This window comes from Salmo salar, chromosome ssa01 (genome assembly GCF_905237065.1).
Source record: "Salmo salar chromosome ssa01, Ssal_v3.1, whole genome shotgun sequence".
NCBI lineage: Eukaryota > Metazoa > Chordata > Actinopteri > Salmoniformes > Salmonidae > Salmo > Salmo salar.
The window spans coordinates 43452541-43479106 of NC_059442.1; the positions used below are offsets into that span (position 1 = coordinate 43452541).

The 26566-nt window shown below is 41.2% G+C and overlaps 1 protein-coding gene across 1 annotated transcript; it reads left to right on the forward strand.

The window, feature by feature from the left end:
- The first annotated feature begins 5176 nt into the window (after nt 1-5176).
- hadhab (hydroxyacyl-CoA dehydrogenase trifunctional multienzyme complex subunit alpha b) lies at nt 5177-26343 on the forward strand. The gene is made up of 20 exons (XM_014197829.2): nt 5177-5454; nt 6673-6714; nt 6829-6899; nt 7001-7134; nt 10000-10138; nt 11589-11708; nt 12000-12102; nt 12269-12391; nt 14281-14399; nt 14573-14629; nt 14747-14856; nt 17725-17859; nt 20089-20260; nt 20399-20485; nt 21769-21909; nt 22058-22126; nt 23766-23961; nt 24211-24325; nt 24502-24647; nt 25275-26343. The coding sequence occupies exons 1-20, from the start codon at nt 5388-5390 to the stop codon at nt 25418-25420; spliced, it is 2292 nt and encodes a 763-aa protein (XP_014053304.1). The 5' UTR covers nt 5177-5387; the 3' UTR covers nt 25421-26343.
- Nucleotides 26344-26566: the final 223 nt, after the last annotated feature.

The following is a 26566-nucleotide window of genomic DNA, read 5'->3' on the forward strand; positions in this document are numbered from 1 at the left end:
GGATGGAGGTCTGCGCCCGTGTATTGACTATCGGGGTATCAATCAGATCACTGTGAGGTACAGCTAATCGCTGCCTCTTATCGCCAGTGCGATCGAGTCAATGCACGGGGCGCGCTTCTTCACAAAATTGGATCTCAGGAGCGCTTACAACCTGGTGCGTATCCAGGAGGGGGACGAGTGGAAGACGGCATTTAGTACCACCTCAGGGCACTATGAGTACCTCGTCCTGCCGTACGGGTTGATGAATGCTCCATCAGTCTTCCAGGCCTTTGTTGACGAGATTTTCCGGGACCGGCACGGGCAGGGTGTAGTGGTGTATATCGACGACATTCTGATATACTCCACTACACGCGCCGAGCATGTGTCCCTGGTGCGCAGGGTGCACTATGAGTACCTCGTCATGCCATACGGGTTGATGAATGCTCCATCAGTCTTCCAGGCCTTTGTTGACGAGATTTTCCGGGACCGGCACGGGCAGGGTGTAGTGGTGTATATTGACAACATTCTGATATACTCCGCTACACGCGCCGAGCGTGTGTTCCTGGTGCACAGGTAGACTGTTGGAGCATGACCTGTACATCAAGGCTGAGAAATGTCTGTTCTTCCAACAGTCCGTCTCCTTCCTAGGGTACCGCATTTCCACTTCAGGGGTGGAGATGGAGAGTGGCTGCATTTCAGCCGTGCGTAATTGGCCGACTCCCACCACGGTAAAGGAAGTGCAGCAGTTTCTAGGGTTTGCCAACTACTACCGGAGGTTTAGCCGGGGTTTTGGTCAGGTAGCGGCTCCCATTACCTCACTGCTGAAGGGGGGACCGGTGCGACTGCAGTGGTCGGCTGAGGCGGACAGGGCTTTTGGTCACCTGAAGGCTCTGTTTACCTCGGCTCCCGTGCTGGCTCATCCGGATCCCTCTTTGGTGTTCATAGTGGAGGTGGACGCGTCCGAGGCTGGGATCGGAGCCATGCTCTCTCAGCGCTCGGGCACGCCACCGAAGCTCCGCCCCTGTGCTTTCTTTTCGAAGAAGCTCAGCCCGGCGGAGCGAAACTATGATGTGGGGGACCGGGAGCTGTTGGCTGTTGTCAAGGCTCTGAAGGCGTGGATACATTGGCTTGAGGGGGTTAGACATCCTTTTCTCATCTGGACTGACCACCGCAATCTGGAGTACATCCGGGCAGCGAGGAGACTGAACCCTCGCCAGGCAAGGTGGGCCATGTTCTTTACCCATTTTGTTTTCACTCTGTCCTACCGACCAGGTTCCCAGAACGCTAAGGCAGACGCACTGTCCCGGATGTATGACACAGAGGAGCGGTACTTCCGGCCTCTTGCCTGGTGGTACCGGTGGTGTGGGAGTTGGACGCGGACATCGAGCGGGCGTTACGCACAGAGCCCACTCCTCCCCAGTGTCCAGCTGGGCGTCTGTACGTTCCGTCTGCTGTCTGCGACCGTTTGATCTTTTGGGCCCACACGTCACCCTCCTCTGGTCATCCTGGCATCGGTTGGACGTTGCGTTGCCTTAGTGGGAAGTACTGGTGGTCCACCTTGGCCAAGGACGTGAGGGTTTATGTTTCCTCCTGCTCGGTGTGCGCCCAGTGCAAGGCTCCCAGGCACCTGCCCAGAGGGAAGTTACAACCCCTCCCCGTTCCACAACGGCCGTGGTCGCACCTGTCGGTGGACTTACTGACGGATCTTCCTCCCTCACAGGGAAACATCACGATCCTGGTCGTTGTGGATCGGTTTTCTAAGTCCTGCCGTCTCCTCCCTTTGCCCGGTCTCCCTACGGCCCTACAGACTGCGGAGGCCCTGTTCACTCACGTCTTCCGGCACTACGGGGTGCCTGAGGACATAGTCTCTGATCGGGGTCCCCAGTTCACATCCAGAGTATGGAGGGGGTTCATGGAACGTCTGGGGGTTATTGTATTGTATTTGCCTAGTTTGAGTAAATTACGTTTATTTACTCATATCTGCTGTCCTGTGCCTGACTCCTCTACACAAGCTACACACAGACCTCATTACACTGTCAGAGCAGCTCACAGATCACTGCACCTGTACATAGCCCATCTGTAAATAGCCCATCCAACTACCTCATCCCCATATTGTTATTTATTTATTTTGCGCCTTTGCACCCCAGTATCTCTACTTGCACATTCATATTCTGCACATCTGTCACTCCAGTGTTTAATTGCTAAATTGTAATTACTTCGCCACTACGGCCTATTTATTGCCTTACCTCCCCAATTAATCTTACCTCATTTGCACACTTGTATATAGATTTTTTCCTATTGTGTTATTGACTGTACGTTTGTTATCTCTAGTCCTGAGACGTCAATTACATCTCTTGTTAATATTATTGAATTATTCAGCGAATTCTCAGGCTACAAGATTAACTTAACTAAATCAGAGGCTATGCCACTTGGTAACCTTCACTTTGTACCTAATACTTCTCCCCCTTCCCTTTTAAATGGTCGCCCTCAGCTTTTACGTATCTGGGTATATTTGTAACTCCTAAATTCCAGCAAATGTACAAAGCCAATTTTGTTCCCTTGTTTGATACAATAAGACAGGATCTGGAGCGCTGGAACTCTCTTCCGATTTCATGGTTGGGTAGAATATCCCTCTTGAAAATGAACATTTTACCTAGACTACTTTACCCAATCCAAATGATCCCAGTATCACTCTCCAATAAGGTAATAAAGGATGTAAATGGATGGCTAACTTCCTTTATATGGAGTAAATGCAAGCCAAGACTTAACATGGCAATATTGCAGCTGCCTAGTTCTATGGGTGGCTTGGATCTGCCCAATATCAGGTTCTATCAGTGGTGTGCCCACCTATGTTATATTTCTGACTGGATCACAAATGATGACTCCTCTATTTGGTTAGACATTGAGACTTCTTTTTCAAAATACCCCTTACAGGATCTTTCATTTTTCAGAAGTTTCAAGTCTGTAAAAGAGCACTGTAATAATCCCATTACACTTAACATGCTCAATGTATGGAGGTCAGTTCAACGTTTTTTGGGAAGGTCCAAACTAACCTCTGCTCTTACCCCAATTCTTAACAACCCAGATTTTGGCCCAGGATTGCTGGATGCTGGCCTTAACTTTTGGCTTAATAAGGGCATATGCAGACTAAATTATTTGCTGATAAGATTTTATTGACATTTGAGCAGATGGTTGAGAATTATCGACTCCCAAAGCAGGACTTTTTCCGCTTCCTACAAGTAAGACATTATATTTTGAAGAGCACCACCTTAATTGGCAACCCTGATGAGTCTGTCATTGAAAGAATGCTTTTTTTCCCCCACAAAGGAAAATGTCTGTAAGTCTGTTTTATGATGCTTTAAGGTCCTTTTCGGCTGTCAACACACAGTGTGAAACAAGTGTGGGAGAAAGAATTGTCTGTTACTATTGACGAAGAGATGTGGGAGGACATTTGGAGATATGCAAAAACAATATTTATATGTAATCGTACTAGAGCAATCCAGTTCAGAATAATACACAGATTGCATATATCCCCAAATCACAGACATGCTTTCAGCACCTCTTCCTCTTCTTCTCAGTGTCTCAAATGTAAAACTGATACAAGCACCCTAACACATTGTTTATGGTCATGTACCAAAATACAAAGATACTGGTCTGGTGTTCTGCAAGAAATTGAAAAGATCCTAGGGGTTGATCTAGAATTGGACCCAGTTTCTTTACTGTTAGGTCTCCCTAGTAGGCATGTTACTTCTGTGGGTAAGAGGAGGTCCCGTGTGGCTCAGTTAGTAGAGCATGGTGTTTGCAACGCCAGGGTTGTGGGTTCGATTCCCACGGGGGACCAGTACGGAGAAAATAAATGTATGCATTCATTACTGTAAGTCGCTCTGGATAAGAGTGTCTGCTAAATGACTAAAATGTGAATGTAGGAGGCTTTACAACATCCTTAACCTTTGCAGTGAGGAAAAACATTAGCGATAAGATTCCTTCTATTAAAGATTGGCATAAGATACTATTTGAATGGGTGCCACTGGAATATCTGACATGTACATTGCATTCTAAAACAGATCAGTTCCATAAAGTATGGGAACCTTATCTAAATTATCTAGAACCTGAGGTATCAGCTATTATGGTGCAAGGATTCTCTTAGAATGGTGGTGATCTATGTATTTCAGAATTACACTGTACGTTCCATGTGTGGAACCTAACTTGGTTTAAACTGAGCTTTTTTGTTTCATTTTTGTTTGTATGTTTGTTTAAAATGTATGTATTGAGAGACGCAATGATGGGGTGAGAGAAGCGCCGAGCGGGGAGAGGAAGATGGTGTATGTATGTGTGTATGTATGTGTATATGTGTATGTATGTGTATATATATGTGTGTATATATATATATATATATATATATATATATATATATATATATATATATGTATATATATATATATATGTGTATGTATGGGTATGTATATGTATGTGTGTATGTATATAAATATGCAGGTATGTGTAAGTGAGTGCTGTTTTTTGCTTTGTCTTTGTTGTTGTACCTCTTAATATGGGTGAAAATTGTGAAATTCCAATAAAAATACTGTTACAAAGACTGTACGTTTGTTTATTCCATGTGTAACTCTGTGTTGTTGTTTGTGTCACACTGCTTTGCTTAATCTTGGCCAGCTCGCAGTTGTAAATGAGAACTTGTTCTCAACTGGCCTACCTGGTTAAATAAAGGTTAAATTTAAAAATAAACTAAAATAAACAATACAAACAAACAGAGACCATTCTCAGCTGTATTAGGATTCTGTTCTCAGGGTCTGGAACACACCCACTCACAGTCTTAGAGGCAAGGACCAAATACCTCCTTTTCTTTATACTGTTATCACTTTGACACTTGCTAAGCAATCGTTTGTAAAATATTAAACTCTGTTGTGTACAAATTTCACCTGTTTCTATCTGTGAGTAGGAATGTGCGTCTAGGCTCAAGATTCACAATTTGACATAACCACAATAGTGGCCCACTGAGTATAAAGACAACACTGAGCCCTTTGTACAAATCCACCCATATCTATTGTCTTCCATAGCACTCCATTAGAAAAGAGCCATTATTATAAGCATACCGTAGGTCCAACGTGCCCCTTTAAAGAGAGAGAGAGAGAGAGAGACGCTCTAAATTAAAAAACGGCAGTGAGAATAGTGAGAGCATCCTGACCTATAATTCTCACCAAAACAACTGACATTATGTGAAGCTGATGAACGTCCCATTTGTCAGAACCGTTCATGTTTTGTTGCACATATCAACAATAAGTGTAAAAATTATATGAATATTTTTGACAATATAAATACTTTTATGTCTCACTTGAGTATGTGTCTTCCGGTTGTCAGCAGTTCGTTTGTTTCGGTGTTCTTGATCTTCCAAGATGGCTGGTGTTCGAGCCCTGGGTGCACTCTCCAGAATTACAGCAAGGAGATACAACGTCCTCTCAGGTAAAATTGTGTTGAAATGTGTGGAATTGATTCCAAAGTCAACTGTCTTTCAACGGTTTAGCCACGTTTTGGGAGCCGACGCGTCTCTACTGGAGATGCAGCTAACTTGGCTGGCTAGCTAGCTACCACTGGTATACTTCTGACAGCTAGTTAACCTTAGCTAATTCATTTAGCGTGCTAGCAACAAAACGTTACTAGACACCTCTAGATTTAGATACCTATTTGTTGTTCATTTAGATGAAGATAACAAGTTCACTTGAGTAAACTTTCACCACCTGAGCAAATTAGTTTGCTAGATAGCCAGTGAACTTTATTCACGGCTAACGTTAGCTGGCTAACGTTAGCCTAGTTGGATAGTTAACTATGATCACTCATCGTCAAGTCAAACTTTTCCTGCAATTTTGTTGTCTAAACACATCTACACTTTACAATAAACGCTTCCATGTGTCATTCATTGTTTAACAAAATATCAACGTGTCCCTGACTGATGGAGTGGTAGCTAGGGAATCTAGGTGAGAGGTCAGTGTCTTTGAGGTCAAACCATAGAGCAGGCAGGCATCTACACTGAAAAAAAAGTGTATATATATTTATAAAAGCAACATGTATAGTGTTGGTCCCATATTTCATCAGCTGAAATAAAAAAACGAATTCTGATTGGCTGGGGCTGGCTCTCCAGTGGGTGGGCCTGGCTGCCAATAGGGTGGGCCTATGCCCTCCAAGGAAGAAATTACAAATAAATTGTAGACTGCAAATTGACTGCAAGAAGCCCAAACAGAGATAATATTTGACTAAAATGTAACAATTTAAAACCTTGCTTACATTTGTATATGATTATGTATCTCTATTATAGGTGGTAATATTTTGGAACAGATTTTCAAAATAAAAATTGATTGGAGCTGACTTTGTGTTTTTAGTCTTATGTCCATCAATAAAAAATATAAATAAATGTTGCTCAGAACTTTGGGGGGGGGGGGGCAAATAAAATCACTCACGGGCCACCAGTTAGGGAAGGAACCCTGTCATAGAGACATTTCCCTCTCACCATGAGTCTGTCATCAACACTAGATGTGAGTTATCACACCCCCAGGCTGAGAACAAATAAAGTTTTGCCTTATTTGACTTCCCATAGAGAGACACATGTATCACCTAAGATAGATCGCTGTATGTTATCTTTTGTAACTAGCTGAATTAAATGTAACCCTTGTTTTATATTTCTAGATATCTCATGTCGTACCTTTTCAGTTGCACCTGCTATGTCAGGTAAGTTGAAAGACTGGTTAGTGGGATATTAACTAGATTAGATTAGCCTAATAAAAGTGTGGAGTTTGTTCATTTGATATATTTTTATGTGAGATATTTGCTCTCTTTGCACAGCCCGAACCCATGTCAACTATGAAGTCAAAGAGGATGTGGCAGTTATTCGGATGAATGACCCAACTTCCAAAGTAATTTACATAAAGATGATTGCATCTTCCTTTGTACATTTTTCAATTCATGCATGAGACTGAAGTCTGAATCTGTCTTTTGTGTATCCATGTGTCTGCAGGTCAACACTCTGTCGGTCCAAATGCAGAATGAGATGATAGAAGTATTTAATGAGGTCTTGGCCAACGATGCAGTCCAGAGTGCTGTCCTCATCTCCTCCAAGCCTGGTTGCTTCATTGCAGGAGCTGACATCAAGTCAGTCACACCTTTCACATTATTTTACAGAAAATATTAAAATATTGGCTTTGGTGCCACCTAGGCCTACATGCTGTGTACTCAAAATGCTGAACTCATTCTTGTTAGATGTGTAGGCCTAGGTATCAGAACAATATTGAAAATGTTGCATTTTAGTCTAGCATAAAGTATTTCAGCACTATGCAATGTTATTGGGCACTAGGTTCTAAGTGTTGTGATTAGGGTTGCTAAGGAACGGTATATTACTTGAAACTGTCAGTTTTCCAGGTAACTAAGAATTTTGGTTAGCGTACCTTTTTATTTTCATCAGATGACATCAATTGGCCTTTTTGAGTACTTCAGATTATCACAGGTGTCTGTTATTAAGAACACTTTCCTAATGGTAAGTTGCACGTTCACCCCACCTTTTTTCCCCCCCTCAGAACAGCCTCAATTTGTCGGGGCATGGACTCAACAAGATGTCAAGCATTCCACAGGGATGCTGGCCCATGTTGACTCCAATGCTTCCCACAGTTGTCAAGTTGGCTGGATGTCCTTTGGGTGGTGGACCATTCTTGATACACATGGGGAAACTGTTGAGTGTGAAAAACCCAGCAGTGTTGCAGTTCTTGACACAAACTGGTGAGCCTGGCACCTACTACCATACCCCGTTCAAAGGCACTTAAATATTTTGTCTTGTCCATTCACCTTCTGAATGGCACACATACACAATCCATGTCTCAATGCTTATAAATCCTTTAACCCGTCTCCTCCCCTTCATCTACACTGATTTGAAGGGGATTTAACAAGTGACATCAATAAGGGATCATAGCTTTCACCTCACTTCACCTGGTCAGTCGGTCATGGAAAGAGGTGTTCATAATATTTTGTACACGCAGTGTAATATATGTGTGTATGTATATATTAGTACCAGTCAAAAGTTTGGACACCTACTCATTGTAGGCTTTTTACTTTTACTAATTTCTACATTGTAGAGTAATAGTGAGAACAAAAACTATGAAATAACACATGGAATCATGTACTAACCAAAAAATTTATATATTTTATATTTGAGTTTCTTCAAAGTAGCCACCCTTTGCCTTGATGACAGCTTTGCACACTCTTGGCATTCTCTCAACCAGCTTCATGAGGTAGTCACCTGGAATGCATTTCAATTAACAGGTGTGCCTCGTTAATTTGTGGAATTTCTTTCCTTAATGTGTTTAAGCCAATCAGTTGTGTTGTGAGAAGGTAGGGGTGGTATACAGAAGATGGCCCTATTTGGTAGAAGACCGAGTCCATATTATGGCAAGAACGGCTCAAATAAGCAAAGAGAAACAACAGTCCATTACTTTAAGACATGAAGATCAGTCAATCCGGTAAATTTGAAGAAGTTTCTTCAAGTGCAGTCGCAAAAACCATCAAGCGCTATGATGAAACTGACTCTCATGAGGACCACCACAGGAATGGAAGACCCAGAGTTACCGCTGCTGCAGAGGATAAGTTCATTACAGTTACCAGCCTCAGAAATTGCAGCCTAAATAAATGCTTCACAGAGTTCAAGTAACAGACACATCTCAACATCAACTGTTCAGAGGAGACTGCGTGAATCAGGCCTTCATGGTCGAACTGCTGCAAAGAAACCACTACTAAAGGACACCAATAAGAAGAAGAGACTTGCTTGGGCCAAGAAACACGAGCAATGGATGTTAGACTAGTGGAAATCTGTCCTTTGGTCAGATGAGTCCAAATCTGAGATTTTTGGTTCCAACCGCCGTGTCTTTGTGAGACGCAGAGTAGATGAATGGATGATCTCCGCATATGTGGTTCCACCGTGAAGCATGGAGGAGATGGTCTGACGGTGTGGGGTTACTTTGCTGGTGACACTGTCTGTGATTTATTTAGAATTCAAGGCACACTTAACCAGCATGACTACCACAGCATTCTGTAGCAAAATGCCATCCCATCTGGTTTGCGCTTAGTGGAACTATCAATTGTTTTTCAACAGGACAAGGACCCAAAACACACCTCCAGGCTGTGTAGGGGCTATTTGACCAAGAAGGAGAGTGATTGAGTGCTGCATCAGATGTGGGAACTCCTTCAAGACTGTTGGAAAAGCATTCCAGGTGAAGCTGGTTGAGAGAATGCTAAGTGTTCAAAGCTGTCATAAAAGCAAAGTGTGGCTACTTTGCAGAATCTAAAATCTATTTGATTTGTTTAACACTATTTTTTTGGTTACTACATGATTCTATGTGTTATTTCATAGAATGTAATTCTACAATGTAGAAAATAGTAAAAATAAAAATCCTTGAATGAGTAGGTGTGTCCTAACTTTTGACTGGTACTGTGTATATATATGATAGTCATCCATACAGTCATGGACATCTATGTTATACGGCTACTCCTGAGTTACTATTGAGGTGTGGTGTCTTTCTGGCGCCTCTCAGCAGTCTGTAGCATCACCCAAGTGTGTGCTGCATTTTGGCAGTAGTGAAGAGTAGCTAGCTGCTAGTACGGAATTCTAACTTCATAGTTCTACTACGAAGCCACAGACTGCATGGATGGTGCTGCCTGCCTGCTCCCAGCTCTCCCCTTTGACCACCTCCCTTTGCTGACATCATTCACGCCATGAACTTTATCAATCTTCAGTCTCTTGACCGTCTATCTACGCATGATTGTTGTTTTTTTAAATTGCTATTTTTTTATTTTTTATTTTTGCTTCACAGCGCTATGAGATGTATTTATATAATTAATAGCGCTATAACCCAAGTTACTATAGATTACCAAAATTACAGACGATTCCGCTAACTTTTAAGTTAACGGTAGCTTTGCAACCCTAACTCTTATCCCCCCCCCCACACACACACACTCTTCTCTCCTTTGCAGCATGATCCAGGCCTGTAACACCTCAGAAGAGGTCACAAAGCTTTCTCAGGAGGGACAGAAGATGTTTGAGAGGATTGAAAAGTCTCCCAAGCCTATTGTTGCAGCCATCAATGGCCCCTGCTTAGGAGGAGGCTTAGAGGTGAACAAAGTGGCTACCATTACACTGTTTTGTCGTAATAGCAGTGCTTAATTTGGAAATGGGGAGAGGACGGAACCAAAAGTGAGTCTAAGAGGGTGGTGACCTGGGGGGGGCTCTGAGGTCCCGGAACGCATGAATGACAGGCTACTTTGACACTGACAATCTGAGATCAATAAAAACAACCTTGTCTTGAATCCATCAATAGTCTAGGCCTAGGTGTATGGAGACACATATTGTACAATATGAAGAGGAAATGATAGTCCTAAAAAAGCTTTCCAGTTTCACTGACTCACCCAATGATGTGCAGCTCACTCACTGGTGATTGGCCGACGCGCTTGTGCCAAAAGCTTATCGCTCTTGTTTTACTTTGAGTGATCAGCATTGTTTTACAATAGGCTATTTGGAAGTTGATGACTTAGTAGCCTACAGACAGATTAGTCTTCTCTTTTCAGCAGGATCCATGTGCTTTTTGACCTGTTTCCCCCGCGATTCTATTTTAAATATTGCGAAAGGCCTGTTTGCGCTGCATGATGTTCACTGACAGATTTGCCGCACGTTCGCGACTGTAGGCATGCCTTTTGACTTAGTCTAGCTGTGGATTATGTGTAGCTATTTAATCAAATTATTTTTTTCTTATATTTCAATCCTCCGTGGCTAAATGATAGGCCTAATCCCGGTGTAGTATTCTGAATTATTACATTTCTTTCTGAACAGACAGCAGTAATTCTATATCTTTGGCAAATGTATTTCAATTTATCAGTGGTGCTGCGGCACCTCCAGCACCCTTCCCACGGCTATGATTCTATAATGAAATAAATGATGAAGTGCAACACTGGAGAGATGAGAGTTGCAAGCTTATGGTTATCAGAGCTGAGAGAAGGAGAGAGATCCTAGAAAGACATGCGTCTCTCTCAGCACAGCAAGAGCCACGAGTTAGTCTCTAGGCTACAATGTTGTGCAAACCATAAACCCGGTCCGGCCAACCCAAATCAATTCTTACAATATCAGGAACGTTTTCACATTACGTTTTTTTACGGGGCATGAGAACTACAGAGAAGTCAACTTGAATGAACTGTGATTGCTTTTATTTACATTTTTACATTGCAAACACACAAAAACATTTAAAAAAAAAAATCATACCACGAGAGGTACCGGATCCTGGCAAATGGGTTCCGGAAGGAAACAGTCAAACTGAGAGGTGCCAGATCCTGTTCCGGCAGGAAGGAAATTGATTTATCACCATGAGCATCAGGAATCCAAAATGTACATAATGGGACAAAGGTCAATAAAGTAGAGACATTTTAAGTCCTAAGGTACGTCATTTTATTCCAATATTACGTATCAAAACAAATTAAAAAAAATCTCAATTAACAAGACCTATTTGAGTTTAGTTCCTTTTCTCCCAAGTTGTTATTTTCTAAATGCAATGTTTAATGTGTTGTGTGTTTAGTTTGCCATCGCCTGCCAGTATAGAGTTGCTACTAAGAGCAAAAAGACTGTCCTTGGTACTCCTGAGGTGATGCTTGGTCTTCTACCTGGAGCTGGTGGAACCCAGAGACTCCCTAAAATGGTCAGTATCTGGGGAAATACTTTATAAATCCATAAACCGTACCTGAATAGCACAGTAACTTTGATCAACAATAATATTTCAGTGATATTAGTACAGTGCAACAGCAAATCATAGTCGCTACAGTACGCACACTGAAAACTGCAGAGTGCTTCAGTATTAGTTGATCAGCTTTGCAGCACTGTATTTGCCTGTTGTAGCAGTGTTTGATTTTCTTGATTTGTTGTCAGCAGATAAAAAAATGGAGAAAAAAAATGTAATGTTATCATAAATATCAATATATGTTGTCTTCAGGTGGGTATTCCCGGTGCCTTTGACATGATGCTGACGGGAAGAAACATCAGGGCAGACAAAGCCAAGAAGATGGGTCTGGTCCACCAGCTAGTGGACCCACTAGGTATAGTAATCTCAACTCATTTAATCAATATTGTAATCAATATTGTAATAAATACAACTTTATTGATGAAATGTTCATTGAGATTAATAAATAATTTTTTTACAGGTCAGGTACTTTCAGGTAAGGTGTCTAAATGCTTCTAATTTATGCCCTTTTGATATTCCAGGACCTGGATTGAAGAGTGCAGAGGAGAGGACGATTGAGTACCTGGAGGAGGTTGCCATACAGTGTGCCAAAGGAATCGTCAACAAGAAGATATCTCTCACCAAGGAGAAAGGCATGATGCAGAGTAAGTATTAGACCCAAATACAATGTAGATATACATGGCACTTGGTATTGTGCCCAAAAACAAAGACTCATGCCAAGAAGAATTAATATACAGTTGTGGGCAAATATATTGGCACCCTTCTTAAATAATTCTATATTTCTTGTAAAATAAATTAAAATGAAAAATGTTTAAAAAAAATCCACACCTTGTTACTGGATTGTCAACATTGCACAACCGATGTGAACTTAAAGGTGCAATTTGCAGAAATCGATCTGCCATTTCCTTATTTCTAAAATTCTAATAGTTCACCTAATTTCAGTATGTGACAAAACAAGCAACCAATGTGTAGAGAATCATTGTACCATCTAAACCGCTGTGAAATATCTTTTCAATAACCAAAAATATTGTATTTTCAGCTGTTTGAAGCTGATGTACAAAACCAAAAGTAAAAGACGCAAAAAATTGAACTTGTGAACGGGATGCATAGAAATGGCACGCGCAGAACAGGTCTACTGCTTCTTAGACATGCTTTCAATGAGAATTACAGACCTATAACTTGCATTTCTATGTTAATTTGGTTGCTCCCTTAAACAGTTACACATTGCAGCGTTAAGTTAATAATTCGGCAAATAGCACCCCTGATGATTGGCACCCCTGAGCTAGTTGGCCAAGATAACTGCAGATAAATGCTTTTTGTAGCCATCAATGAGCTTGCTGCACCTTTCTACTTGTAAACTGCTCTAATTCTTCAATGTTTGAGGTGTGGACACCCCTCCTCCACCAGCTGCTGTTTTCATATTTTGCCATAGGTTTTTAGATGTGATTCAGATCTGGACTCTTTGCTGGGCACTCCAGAACCGTCAAGTGTTTCTTCTTGAACCATTCCTAGGTTCTTTTTGATGCGTTTGGGGTAGTTGTTCTTCTGGATGATTCAACCTTCAATGGATAAACGGTTTTCGTTCTCCAAAACACCTTGATAATCTGCTGATTTCATGATGCCTTGCCCATGTTCGAGACCCCCAGTAACAAAGGCTGCAAAGCAACCCCACAGCATCAAACCTCCCCATGTTTGATTGTAGAAAGGGTGTTATTTTCATTGAATGCTTAATTTGGTCATCGGGAAAAACACAGAGCAGATCTGTATTACCAAAGAGCTCTACTTTTGTTTAATTGGTCAAATTGCTAGTAGAAGGGTGGAGCAAACTCAATAATGGATGTGAGAAGCACCTGTCCGGGGGTTATCTTTGCCAAAGGCTGTAGAACCGAGTGCTAGCTCTGGAATTCCAACAATTTTGTCCATGCCATTTGTCTTTATTTTCTAAATCAAAATTGTAAACTAAAAGCTGCAATATGTGATGTTTTGGGCAACCTGACCAAATTCACATAGAAATGTGATTTTTATTTTTTTTAGATCTGTTTAAGAAGCGGTTGATCTCTTCTATGTGCACTATTTCTATGCTTCCCGTTCTTAAGTGAAGTTTTTTTTTATCTTTTGGTTTTGTACACCAGCTTCAAACAGCTGAACATGCAATAGTTTTGGAAATGATATTTCACTGTGGTTTAGGATGGTACAATGATTCTCTACATTACACTTGCTTGTTTTGTCACAAACTGAAGTTAGGCGAATTATTCTAATTTTAGCAAATGGCGGAGCAATTTCTGCATAGTGTGCCTTTAAGTTGACAAAAATAAAATTTGTTCTGCAATATTGGATTTCCAACATAAGTTAACTTAATTTAGAAGAAATGGGGGATTTGGCCACACCTGTGCATATAATCTACATTAAACAAAGGCAGGTGTTTTTAAATGTAGGCCTCTCATGATTGTTTTCCAACCTTGCCATATGTTACCATCACACTTTGTCTTGTTTTTATGCATGTATACCACCTTGTTTTTTTCACTCTCTGCAGAAGTCCAAGACTACGTAATGGGCATTGAGTTTGTGCGGCAACAGATCTACAAAACTGTCACAGCCAAAGTCATGAAGATGAGCAAGGGACTGTATCCTGCCCCCTTGAAAATCATTGAGGTAGGAGGAAGTTGTCATCTACTTATTCATTCAATAATGATGAGGATGATTTTAGTGAGATAATAATATGAAGTGGCAGCTGTTTTTGAAAGTAGAAGCAGAGCTCCAGATTGGGGTCACTCACACCTTGATTTTATTAAAAGGACTTCTCATTCCCCTTTCTCCCCTGTCAGAGTGTGAAGGCTGGCTTGGAGCAGGGCCCAGATTCTGGCTATTTGGCAGAAGCACAGGTGAGAGAATATACATTGAGTTAGATTGATTATGAATACTGTAAAAATGCATAATGTGCTTATCGATAAATTGAATGGTTTTGTATGAAACATTTTACAATTATTATTTTGTTACAGAACTTTGGCAAACTGGCAATGACCTCTGAATCAAATGCGCTGATCGGCCTTTACCACGGCCAAGTGGCATGCAAGAAGAACCGCTTTGGAGTCCCTGAGAGACCTGTGAAGTAAGTGATGACCTTTGACCCAAAACTAGTTAAGTAGCTATATTCTGGTTTTAATTAGTGAGAAATGCAAATTGTATTACAAATATTAGAATACTGATCAGACGCAGCTCTGAGATCTTTGGAGCTCAAAACATTTATGCTGATAGGTCATGCCATTAACCTTTAACCCCTTACACTTGTGTGAATTAGACTATATGGATAGGGCGAAATTGAAGTTTTTCTTACAGAAGAAATATGGAATGCATAACCATGGTAGCAATGAAAAGGGAGCAGTTTGGAGAGGATGGGGAAATTATTAGACTGAAGGTGAGGACCAAACAGATAATCTGACACAAGACTGAATCCATTTTTATGTGCATTTTACATTTATTGTACTTTTCATTGACACCCCTCCCCCCATCACTCTCCTTCTTGGTCAAATAGCCCTTACACAGCCTGGAGGTGCGTTTTGGGTCATTGTCCTGTTGGAAAAACAAATGATAGTCCCACTAAGCGCAAACCAGATGGGATGGGGTATCGCTGCAGAATGCTGTGGGAGACATGCTGGTTAAGTGTGCCTTGAATTCTAAATAAATCAGTGTCACCAGCAAAGCACCCTGACACCATCACACCTCCTCCGTGCTTCACGGTGGGAACCACACATGTGGAGGTCATCTGTTCACCTACTCTGCGTCTTACAAAGACACGGCGGTCGGAAGCAAAAATCTCAAATTTGGACTCATCAGAACAAAGGACAGATTTCCACCGGTCTAATGTCCATTGCTCGTGTTTCTTGGCCCAAGCAAGTCTCTTCTTGTTATTGGTGTCCTTTAGTAGTGGTTTCTTTGCAGCAATTTGACCACGAAGGCCTGATTCACGCAGTCTCCTCTGAACTGTTGATGTGTCTGTTACTTGAACTCTGAAGCATTCATTTGGGATGCAATTTCTGAGGCTGGTCACTCTATTGGTAACTCTAGGTTTTCCTTTCCTGTGGCGGTCATCATGAGAGCCAGTTTCATCATAGTGCTTGATGGGTTTTTGTGACTGCACTTGAAGAAACTTTAAAAGTTCTTGAAGGTCAGTCAATCCGGTAAATTTCATGTCTTAAAGTAATGATGGACTGTCGTTTCTCTTTGCTTATTTGAGCGGTTCTTGCCATAATATGGACTTGGTATTTTACCAAATAGCCCCATCTTCTGTATAACCCCTACCTTGTCACAACACAACTGATTGTCTCAAACACATTAAGGAAAGAAATTCCACAAATTAACTTTTAACAAAGCACACCTGTTAATTGAAATGTGTTCCTCATGAAGATTGTTAAGAGAATGCCAAGAATGTGCAAAGCTGTCATGAAGGCAAAGGGTGGCTACATTGAAGGCAAAGGGTGGCTACATTGAAGGCAAAGGGTGGCTACATTGAAGAATCTAAAATATATTGACACCACTTTTTTTTTTTTTTTTTTTAGTACATGATTCCATATAACTATATATATATATATATATATATATATATATCTACCACCACCACCGTTCAAGAGTTTGGGGTCACTTAAATGTCAGTGTTTTCCATGAAAACATGCATGAAATGAGTTGCAAAATGAATAGAAAATATAGTCAAGATGTTGACAATGTATATAAATAATGAGTTTTAATTGTAATTCTGTCCTTCAAACTTCGCTTTCGTCAGAGTCCTCCATTTGCCGCAATTACAGCCTTGCAGACCTTTGGCATTCTAGTTGTCAGTTTGTTGAGGTAATGAAGAGATTTCACCCCATGCTTCCTGAAGCACTTCCCACAAGTTGGATTGGCTTGATGGGCACTTCTTACGTACCATACGGTCAAGCTGCTCCCACAACAGCTCAATAGGGTTGAGATCCAGTGACTGTGCTGGCCACTGTGTCTAGTGTCTGTTCTTTATTATTTTTTGCCCATCTTAATCTTTTCTTCTTATTGGCCAGTCTGAGAGATGATGGGCCAGCGTCCCGGAGTCGCCTCTTCACTGTTGACATTGAGACTGGTGTTTTGCGGGTACTATTTAATGAATCTGCCAGTTGAGGACTTGTGAGGCGTCTGTGTCTCAAACTAGACACTCTAATGTACTTGTCCTCTTGCTCAGTTGTGCACCGTGGCCTCCCACTCTTTCTATTCTGGTTAGAGCCAGTTTGCGCTGTTCTGTGAAGAGAGTAGTACACAGTGTTGTACGAGATCTTGAGTTTCTTGGCAATTTCTCGCATGAAATAGCCTTCATTTTTCAGAATAAGAATAGACTGACGAGTTTCAGGAGAAAGTTCTTTGCTTCTGGCCATTTTGAGAATTCCTATCGAACCCACAAATGTTGATGCTCCAGATACTCAACTAGTCTACAGAAGGCCAGTTTTATTGCTTCTTTAATCAGAACAATAGTTTCCAGCTGTGCTAACATAATTGCAAAAGGGTTTTCTAATGATCAATTAGTAAACTTGGATTAGCTAGCACAACGTGCCATTGGAACACAGGAGTGATGGTTGCTGATAGTGGGCCTCTGTACACCTATGTACATATTCCATAAAAAATCTGCCATTTCCAGCAACAAAAGTCATTTACAACATTAACAATGTCTACACTGTATTTCAGATCAATTTGATGTTTTTTTTTAATGGACAAAAAACGTGGTTTTGTTTCAAAAACAAGGACATTTCTAAATGACCCAACTTTTGAACGGTAGTGTATATTAAATAAATAAATCTCGGTCGACCAACAGCCTAATGACCAAACAATCGACCAGTCGACTAATTGGGGTCAGCCCTAGTAAAGAGTTAATATGGTAATTTAAAAAATCCTCCTTGGTGGACAATCATTTCAATCTATTGTATTCTAACAATGTGTTTCTTCATCCCTGATCCACCAGGAACCTGGCCATCTTGGGAGCAGGTCTGATGGGTGCAGGCATTGCCCAGGTGACTGTGGACAAGGGCATTCACACCATCCTGAAAGACACCACCGTGGAGGGCCTGAGCAGGGGACAGCAGCAGGTCTACAAAGGGTGGGTTTACCAGAGAGCTATAGGTCACTGCTAACTAGCTATCGATTCTACATCGGCTACACAATGTCCTGGTTGTCTGGCATATGGGGTCACAGAGAGGAGGGTTGCAGTTAAAACTCATAGGAATGGTTTCCTACAGATTAAGTCTGGTCTTGGACTAAGAAGCATTTTTATTGGAGATTCTCCTTTTTTTTTTTGTACAGGACTAGGCTTAATCTGTCTGGGGAACCGGCCATAGTTCACCCAAAGCAGTCTATGGACAAGGTATGACAGCAATCCATGCTTTGGTTTAGTTTCCCTCGCACTGTTTCCACATGCTTACGTTTTAGTAATTGTGGCATACATTTTTTTTTACTCATAATGTTAAAATAATTTGACTTTGAGCTTCACAATCAATTTTAGATACTTTGGATGATTTGGACATGTGTGGAAAAATGCTAATATCCTTCACATGACTTGAATGGGATTTGTGCCACAAATGCTAAATGTTTAGCCTGTGTAAACAGTGCCAGGGAAACTAAACTAAAGCATGAAATGCTGTCATACCTTGTCCATAGACTGCTTAGAGCATGGGTGTCAAACTCATTTGGCCCGCGGGGTAATTATATTTGGCCCGCGAGACAATACCAAATTACTATTAGAGCCGGCCCGCCGGTATTATACAGCGCATTCACCGCTAATACTACGAATCCCATAATGCTCTGCTGTTGTTTTCACGCGCCAATCAGGACAGGACCCAGAAACGCCCTCTCCTCTGTGACAGTAGTCATAGCAACATAGACGCTACAACTGTCAGCGCGCTATCCCTTCCCAAAAATGGCGAAAAGAAAGGCAGAAAACAGGAGCTTTCTGGACAAGTGGGAGGCAGAATATCTGTTTACATATGTAAAAGACAAACCTGTTTGTCTTGTTTGTGGAGTCAACGTGGCTGTAAGTAAGGAGTACAACATTAGACGACACTATGAAACGAAACACCATGACAAATACAAGGACCTGGACATGACTCAAAGGAGCCAGAAAGTAGAGGAGATGAAAAGAAGTTTGGTTTCACAACAGAATAGTTTAGCCAGCGATTTGCCGACTTCGATGTCCAGAAATGTAGGTTTGAACTGCTTAGTAATCCCTTCGCAGTTGATGTGGAAAATGCACCAACCAACATCCAAATGGAGCTGATTGAACTCCAGTGCAACGACACGCTGAAGTCAAAGTATGATGCTGTGGGCGCCGCACAGTTTCCACGGTTCATCCCTGACACAATGCCTCAGCTCCGCACCCAAGCTGCTCAGATGCTCTCCATGTTCGGCAGCACTTATCTATGCGAGCAACTTTTCTCCTCGATGAAGATGACCAAAACAACTCACAGGAGACGTCTGACTGATGAACACCTTCGCTCGATACTGAGGATTTCTTCAGCTCAGAGCCTGAGCCCAGACATTGATGAACTAGCATCCAAGAAGAGATGCCAGGTATCTGGCTTGGGCACATCAGATTAGATCAGTGTGCAATAATTAACGTTTTCTTTGTGCACTTTTTCTTGCTACAAGGCATGGGCTTGAATGGTTGATTGATTTATTATCATTTTATTTGTAAAATTATTAGCCAGTGGAAAAAGTTTATTTTGGTATTTAAATCAGAAGGCTGCAAATAGAAAAGAGGCATACGATTTTTATTTAAATTTTATTTATTTAATAAATGAATGCCATTGATGTGTTTTTTTTCATTTGAAATTCGATTTTGCATGTCTCCACTATTAAATTATATATTGTATGGTAATAAGCGATGCTTGTTCCATATTCAATGTTAAAGCAAAACTTGTTTGGGTCCATATTAAAAGGTTCATTTGTTCAATGTTGGCCCACGACTTTGTTCAGGTTTTACATTTTGGTCCACTGGGTATTTGAGTTTGACACCCCTGGCTTAGAGGGTAAGGAAACCAATGTGTCATTTGGGTGAACTATTACGTTTACATTACTTACAGGAGCAATTAGCCTTCCTGGGCACATCAACAAATTTTTCACCTAGTCTGTTACTGGCCCAAAGCGCTTAAACGCTAGGCTACCTGTCACCCGGTTCCCTATCCCTGTAAAGCATAGTTGTAGTTGTTGAAGGGACTAAATGAATGCTGTTGAACTTGCCATAATCACTCTTGACAGACTGTTAACATAAAATGTAAATGGGTACCGAGATTCTAGGTACCGAGATTAAACCTGCCCTCACTTTCCTCACCAGCCTGAATGACAAAACCAAAAAGAAAACCATCACATCATTTGAGAGGGACTTCACACTGGCCAGCTTAACTGGTCAGTTGGACTACAGCAGCTTTGAGAAGGCTGACATGGTCATAGAAGCTGTGTTTGAGGACATCAACATCAAACACAGAGTCATCAAGGAGGTGGAAGCTGTAAGTAGCACTGAATGTTAAAATCAGCATTGTGTTCAATAGGGCACGGAACAGAAAGCATTTTCTCACACAGCATGAATAAGCATTTCTTATTGGACAAGATGTTTGTTCTAAATTAACTTTTGTGTTTGATCGCAGGTGATCCCCCCTCACTGTATATTTGCTACCAACACGTCTGCTCTCCCCATCAAAGACATCGCTGCTGCTAGCATTAGGCCAGAAAAGGTATGTTTACTAAGAGTTCAATGGGGTTAACATTCCTGTTTAACAAAAGGCTGTCCCTTATGGATCCCTTTGTCTACAATAACCTCTCAGCATGTGTTATGTGGTTGGGGCTGGGTACTGTGAGGGCAACAAAAAAAATGGTTGTTGCCGTCTCTGTATAAGTAAGCAAGCCTTGGACAAGTAAGCCTTGTCTGAATCAGTACTGCCAATAGAGGCAGGAGCCTGTCTCCTGTTTCTGTATTGTAGGCAAGGTTTTAAATGAACATTTTATTGGTAGCACTTCAGAAGTTAGGAGCACCACATGAAAATTGACTGAGATACTACTGCCTATATGAATTCTAGCTGTTTTTGAAGCACATGTTGTGCCCTAGAAACTAATATGTAACACTGTAAAGACATTTGTTTATTATAAAAGCTCAAATGTTGACACGAATACCCGTCATTGAAATTACTAAGTCATTTGTGGACGTTTAGGTTTCTAGATTGTTTAAAAGCACTATTTTCCTATTAAGATGCATTACATTAAATTATACACTGTCTCTTTAAAAACGTCATCTCATTAAATTTTTGTTATGATCACTGATCTCCTGAAGAAGGTGTGTCTTTTTTTTTTTCTGTGCCCCCAAATGTTGGGATATACTGGTGAAGTTAGCAGCTTGTTAGCTAGTTAGCCAACGAGGTAACATGACTGAACAAAGTGTGAACAATGGTTTTAGAACTGCCCACGACATGGTTTATGAATGTAAAATGGGGTATAGGAAGTTAACAATGTCACCCATATTACCGGCGGGAACATCTTTTACCTGGTGAAACTAAACGCTGTTCTCACTGTAGTAATGGTGCAACCATGACTAATGAATCTGCACTCGCTTATTTCTGTAGGGCACTCGGAAACAACGGTACAGCGACGCCTTATTACAACAATTATCTGGGAGATTTTTTTTTTCATAGTCGCACAGTGCTCCCAAAATAAAACTCCCTGGTCGCACAGCAAAATATTTAGTCGCACTTTAGAGCCCTGACCGTGAGGCAGCTTGATGTACAAGTAAACCCCCTGGGCAGGATGCTAGTCTGTCACAGGGCTTTACCCTTAATCCATCTCCTTGGCTGAGTGCCAAGCAGAGAGGCATCCTGTCCCATTTTTTTTTTTGGTCTTTGGTATGACTCGACCGGGGATTGAACTCCCAATCTCAGGGCGGACAACTCTTAACCACAAGGCCACTGAGTTGGTTCTTTGTATAAATGGATACATGTAAATCAAGTTGTATTTTCTATTTGTGTAGGTGATTGGCATGCACTACTTCTCTCCAGTGGACAAGATGCAGCTGTTGGAGATCATCACTACAGATAAGACCTCTAAAGACACCACTGCCTCTGCTGTAGCTGTAGGCCTGAAGCAGGGCAAAGTTATCATCGTTGTCGGGGTGAGTGAGCTTCTGCTTAGTGCTTACTTCCTGTATTCTCCCTAAGCGTGTTGATAAGCATAATGATGCTAATACATGGAATATATATATATATATATATATTAATTAGTGCTTTTCATGGGCCCATAATTATTTGTGTTGTTTGCAGGATGGACCTGGGTTCTACACCACCAGGTGTCTTGCTCCTATGTTAGCCGAGGCAGTGAGACTACTACAGGTTAGTGTAATTACACACAGGACGTGTCCGAATGCCCATGCTAGCGTACAACATACTTCATCTGCATACTATGTATTCATCGTCGTGTACCGTTTAGTAAAAAGTATGCAGTATGCCACGGCCGACACGCAGTAGCGGCTCCTGACTGGCTGAGTAGAGGGGCGGGGCCGAGTGCAGGTAGATTTTTCCAAATTCAACAGACATGCATCGCATTAACCAGCCTGATGACAGCTAATTTGCAATTCGATTAAAATCTCTAAACTCTGAATAGAATAGCAATGGTTATACACCTTCTCAGGCTGGTTATAGACAGACTATCACATTCGCTCTATAATTAAATAGGTAGCCTAGCTTATAAAACTAGATAAATACATATGTTGAAATCAAGAGGCCTGATTAACATGACATCAATAACGTATCCACATACCGAGTCACCGGTACCGACATATTCAGAAATCAAAAGATGGTTTAGGATTTACTCTAAAAGCTCTAACGAAGGCCAAGAGAACACACTTTTCAATGAGAAAACAGAAATCCACTTTGGTAAAAAAAAAGACTTGTTTTCAAAGATGTAGCCTGCAACGCAAGGAGCACAAAAACAACTTAGTCTTCATTTGAACACAGTGGCGTAAAGTACTTTAGTACTTTAAAGTATTTTTACTTAAGTAGTTTTTTTGGGGGTATCTTTACTATTTATATTTTTGACTACTTTTAGTTAACTACATTCCTTAAAATAATGTACTTTTTACTCCTCACATTTTCCCTGACACCCAAAAGTACTTGTTACATTTTGAATGTTGAGCAGGACAGGAAGATCTACTAATTTACGCACGTATCAAGAGAACATCCCTACTGCCTCTGATCTGGCAGACTCATTAAACACAAATGCTTCGTTTGTAAATTATGTCTGAGTGTTGAACTGTGCCCCTGGCTATCCGTTAAAAGAAAATCGAGTCGTCTGGTTTGCTTAATATAAGAAATGTTTAATGATTTTTACTTTTGATACTTAAGTATATTTCAAACCAAATTACTCCTAGTATTTTGCTGGGTTACTTTCACTTGACTCATTTTCTTTTAAAGTGTCTTTTACTCAAGTATGAAAATTGGGTCCTTTTTCCACCACTGTTTGAACACCACCGCAGAAGCTTCGCTATTTGGCATCTTCCCAATTTAAGTAGCCTAGTTTGCTTGTTTAGCTACTTGAAGAGAATTAGACCCTATCACTCAAAGCCCACCTTTTTCAATGCATTGTAGAAGTGTGCATTGAATTTTTTATTTTATTTATTCACACACTATAAAACGTTCCATTTTCGCATAATTTGTAATCCGCGATTGCGTTGTTTGACGTTATAGGTTGATGGTTAATTTCGGTAGCACAATCAGATTATCATCTGTTGTCAAAGTCGAAATGAGTATGACATCCGGGCGTTTTTAAAGTATACTTGATTATCACAATGTGAAAACACAATTTTTTTCCCTCATACTCAAACAGCCTATTATTTAAGACGCAAGTATGGGTGTTCGGAAACGGACACTTTGTTGTCATAGACAATGTTGAATTGGTGTGGGTATTGCATGCGTCCCAATAATAAAAATAAAAAAGATTCACCTGTATGTTGGGCTGTGTGTGTGTTCTCAGGAGGGAGTTGACCCCAAGAAGCTAGATGGCCTGACCACAGGCTTTGGGTTCCCAGTGGGCGCTGCAACACTGGCTGACGAGGTGGGCATTGACGTGGCTGCCCATGTAGCTGAGGACCTGGGCAAAGCATTCGGATCGAGGTTCGGAGGTGGAAACGTTGAGGTGCTGAAGACTATGGTGGAGAAAGGATTCAAGGGTAAATGATCTTGTTTGTAGGACGTTGAGGCGAAGACTCTTTCTTAGTCAATATTTCCTCGACTCTTTGCATCCTCTCACCTTGCCTTTTTCTCAAAATGTGTTGGGGAGGGACTTTGAATATTGTCGTCCATTGAGGTTTGAGGAGGCAAGGAGAGAGCGAACGTGTGGAATTGAAGAAAAATGTAGAGTGGGAAATGCATGATCATCATCATTGGTATATCTCATACCCAATTAATTTAATCTACAGGCCGCAAATCAGGGAAGGGCTGCTACGTCTATACGCCAGGACTCAAAAGCAAAGACGTCAACCCCGATATCGAAGACGTCTTGGAGAAATATAAACTGACACCAAACCCTTTAGTGTGAGTAGTAACCACAGGGGAAATGTCTCCTCTAAAGCGACTTAAAGTACATTGCATGCATAATAAAAAAAAATGACCTTTGCATTTGCTAGCTCCACCCTGTTACCAACGGAGCCACATGGGATCATACACTCACCACACCACCACTTAACCCTGTCTGTATCTTCTCTCTCCAGGTCTTCAGACTCTGATGTCCAGTACCGTCTGGTATCTCGGTTCGTCAACGAAGCAGTTATGTGTCTGCAGGAGGGGATCCTGAACGGCCCTGTGGAGGGAGACATAGGAGCTGTGTTTGGTCTGGGATTCCCCCCTTGCCTTGGAGGTGGGTGTTCACTCCATACCAGGGGTAGTCATATATTATGAGCCTGGAGGTCCGGACAGAGTACTGCTGGTTTTCTGTTCGATATAATTAACTGCCCCCAATTAGTGTCCCAGGTCTAAATCAGTCCCTGACTAAAAGGACAAGAATGAAAATCAGCAGTGGAACTGGACTCGAGGTCTAGATTTGAATATTCCTGCTATATATCACCTATAGTACAGTGAGTGTGTACATGTTTAGTATGTGTATCTAATCCCTGTTGGAATTGAACACATTACCTAGCACCATGCTTTTACCAGCTGAGCCACACCCAGGATGATTACATGACATGAGCATAAACAGCTTTAGTGTTGAACTCTTTTCAGGTTTAACAGTAGGCAGAGAGCCTTTTTGTTGTGCTACAATTAGGAGTGTTATTTTATCTTCTCTTTGACCTTTCCGGTTTAGTCCTTTCCGGTTTGTGGAGCCGTACTTGACTAAAATAATTTCACTATCCAATTTGAGTATTTCATACTGAGCTATCAGATATGCCTATATTATTATAAAATGCTTTCATCATGGGATGCTGCTTTTAAAAGTGTAATCCTACAAACCATGTTTCAACCTTCTCTTTAAACCTTCTCTGTTCAGGTCCTTTCCGGTTTGTGGATACCTTTGGTGCCAACAAGCTAGTAGAGAAGATGAAGAGGTATGAGGAGGTTTACGGTAACCACTTTACCCCCTGTCAGCTACTGCTGGATCACGCCAAGGACTCCAGCAAGAGATTCCACAAGTGACTTTCCTCACCACCATGTATCACTACCACCTAATAGCAGGCTGCCATTAGAATGGGCCTAGGCCGTATATTTGTCTGTTAAATAAATAATCCCTGAGCTTAAAGAGCTGGTTCGGCAATGAAACCCTTTATCTACTTCCCCAGAGTCAGATTAACTCGTGAAAACCATATGCGAACTAGCTTAGAGCAAAGACTGAACGTAAGCTAACGCTAGTTAGCATTGGCTCGCAAAACTACCTCTAACTTCCCTCATTCTGGACGCAGAGACATACAAATTCTATCCACGAGTTCATCTGACAATGGGAACATTGATAAAGGGCTTCATTGCCAAAATTCTGAACTATCCCTTTAAGTTAAAGTTTGTGTTGCAGAAGAGAAATCATGAAAGTGGCCTGTTTTTACAAATCACAAAAGAAATGTTTTCAAGTTGTAGTCAGAGATTTCAGAATTCATGACTAACAGAAATCCATTTTTTATGGTTTGGTTGGATTTTGTATTTTCTCAACATTTTGATGGTTTCCTTTTTTTGATAATATTCTACTGTAATATCCATCTGAGGCAGGAGTAGACCCAAGGGGAATCTTAGTCTTCCCACAATGCAAATGTAAATTAAATCCATTGCTACATCCCAAACGGCACCATATTCCCAATGTAGGGCACAACTTTTGATCAGAGCCCTATGGGGCCCTGGTCTAGGAGTGCACTATAAAGGGAATAGGGTGCCATTTCAGCCTTCATAAGTGACTGGTCTTGTCCTACTCCTCTTGGCTTGTTCATGTTTTATTGATTGTCATCTACTAATGAGGTAAACATTTTTATATGCATTTTTTTTACATTTATCAAGGTCTTTATTCCATGGTTTGGGCAGTGATTGTATGAATATTTAGAGTCGGTAAATTAATAAATAATTATGCTGAAGTCAAATGTGTGACCTATGTATATTCTTTGTTCTTCAATGAATGAAAATCAGATTGGGCTAAATGGGTCATTTCTTTACTAGGCCTATTTGATCACATGTATTAAAGAATTGCATTAGGCTACACTTAGTTACAAGATTTTGATTTAAAGCGGCAATCAGCAGTAGAAACAACTCGTCCTTCCCACCCCTGTTTCGGGTAAAGAGCTGGGTCTGGAGAAATGTAACCTC

What these genes read in the sequence shown, in the direction of transcription:
- hadhab (XM_014197829.2), top strand. Translation starts at nt 5,388, where the DNA reads ATGGCTGGTGTTCGAGCCCTGGGTGCACTCTCCAGAATTACAGCAAGG. An exon ending in CCCAGAGACTCCCTAAAATG is followed by an intron (nt 11,709 to 11,999) that starts GTCAGTATCTGG and finishes TGTTGTCTTCAG; the next exon opens with GTGGGTATTCCCGGTGCCTT. An exon ending in ATTCCCCCCTTGCCTTGGAG is followed by an intron (nt 24,648 to 25,274) that starts GTGGGTGTTCAC and finishes TTCTCTGTTCAG; the next exon opens with GTCCTTTCCGGTTTGTGGAT.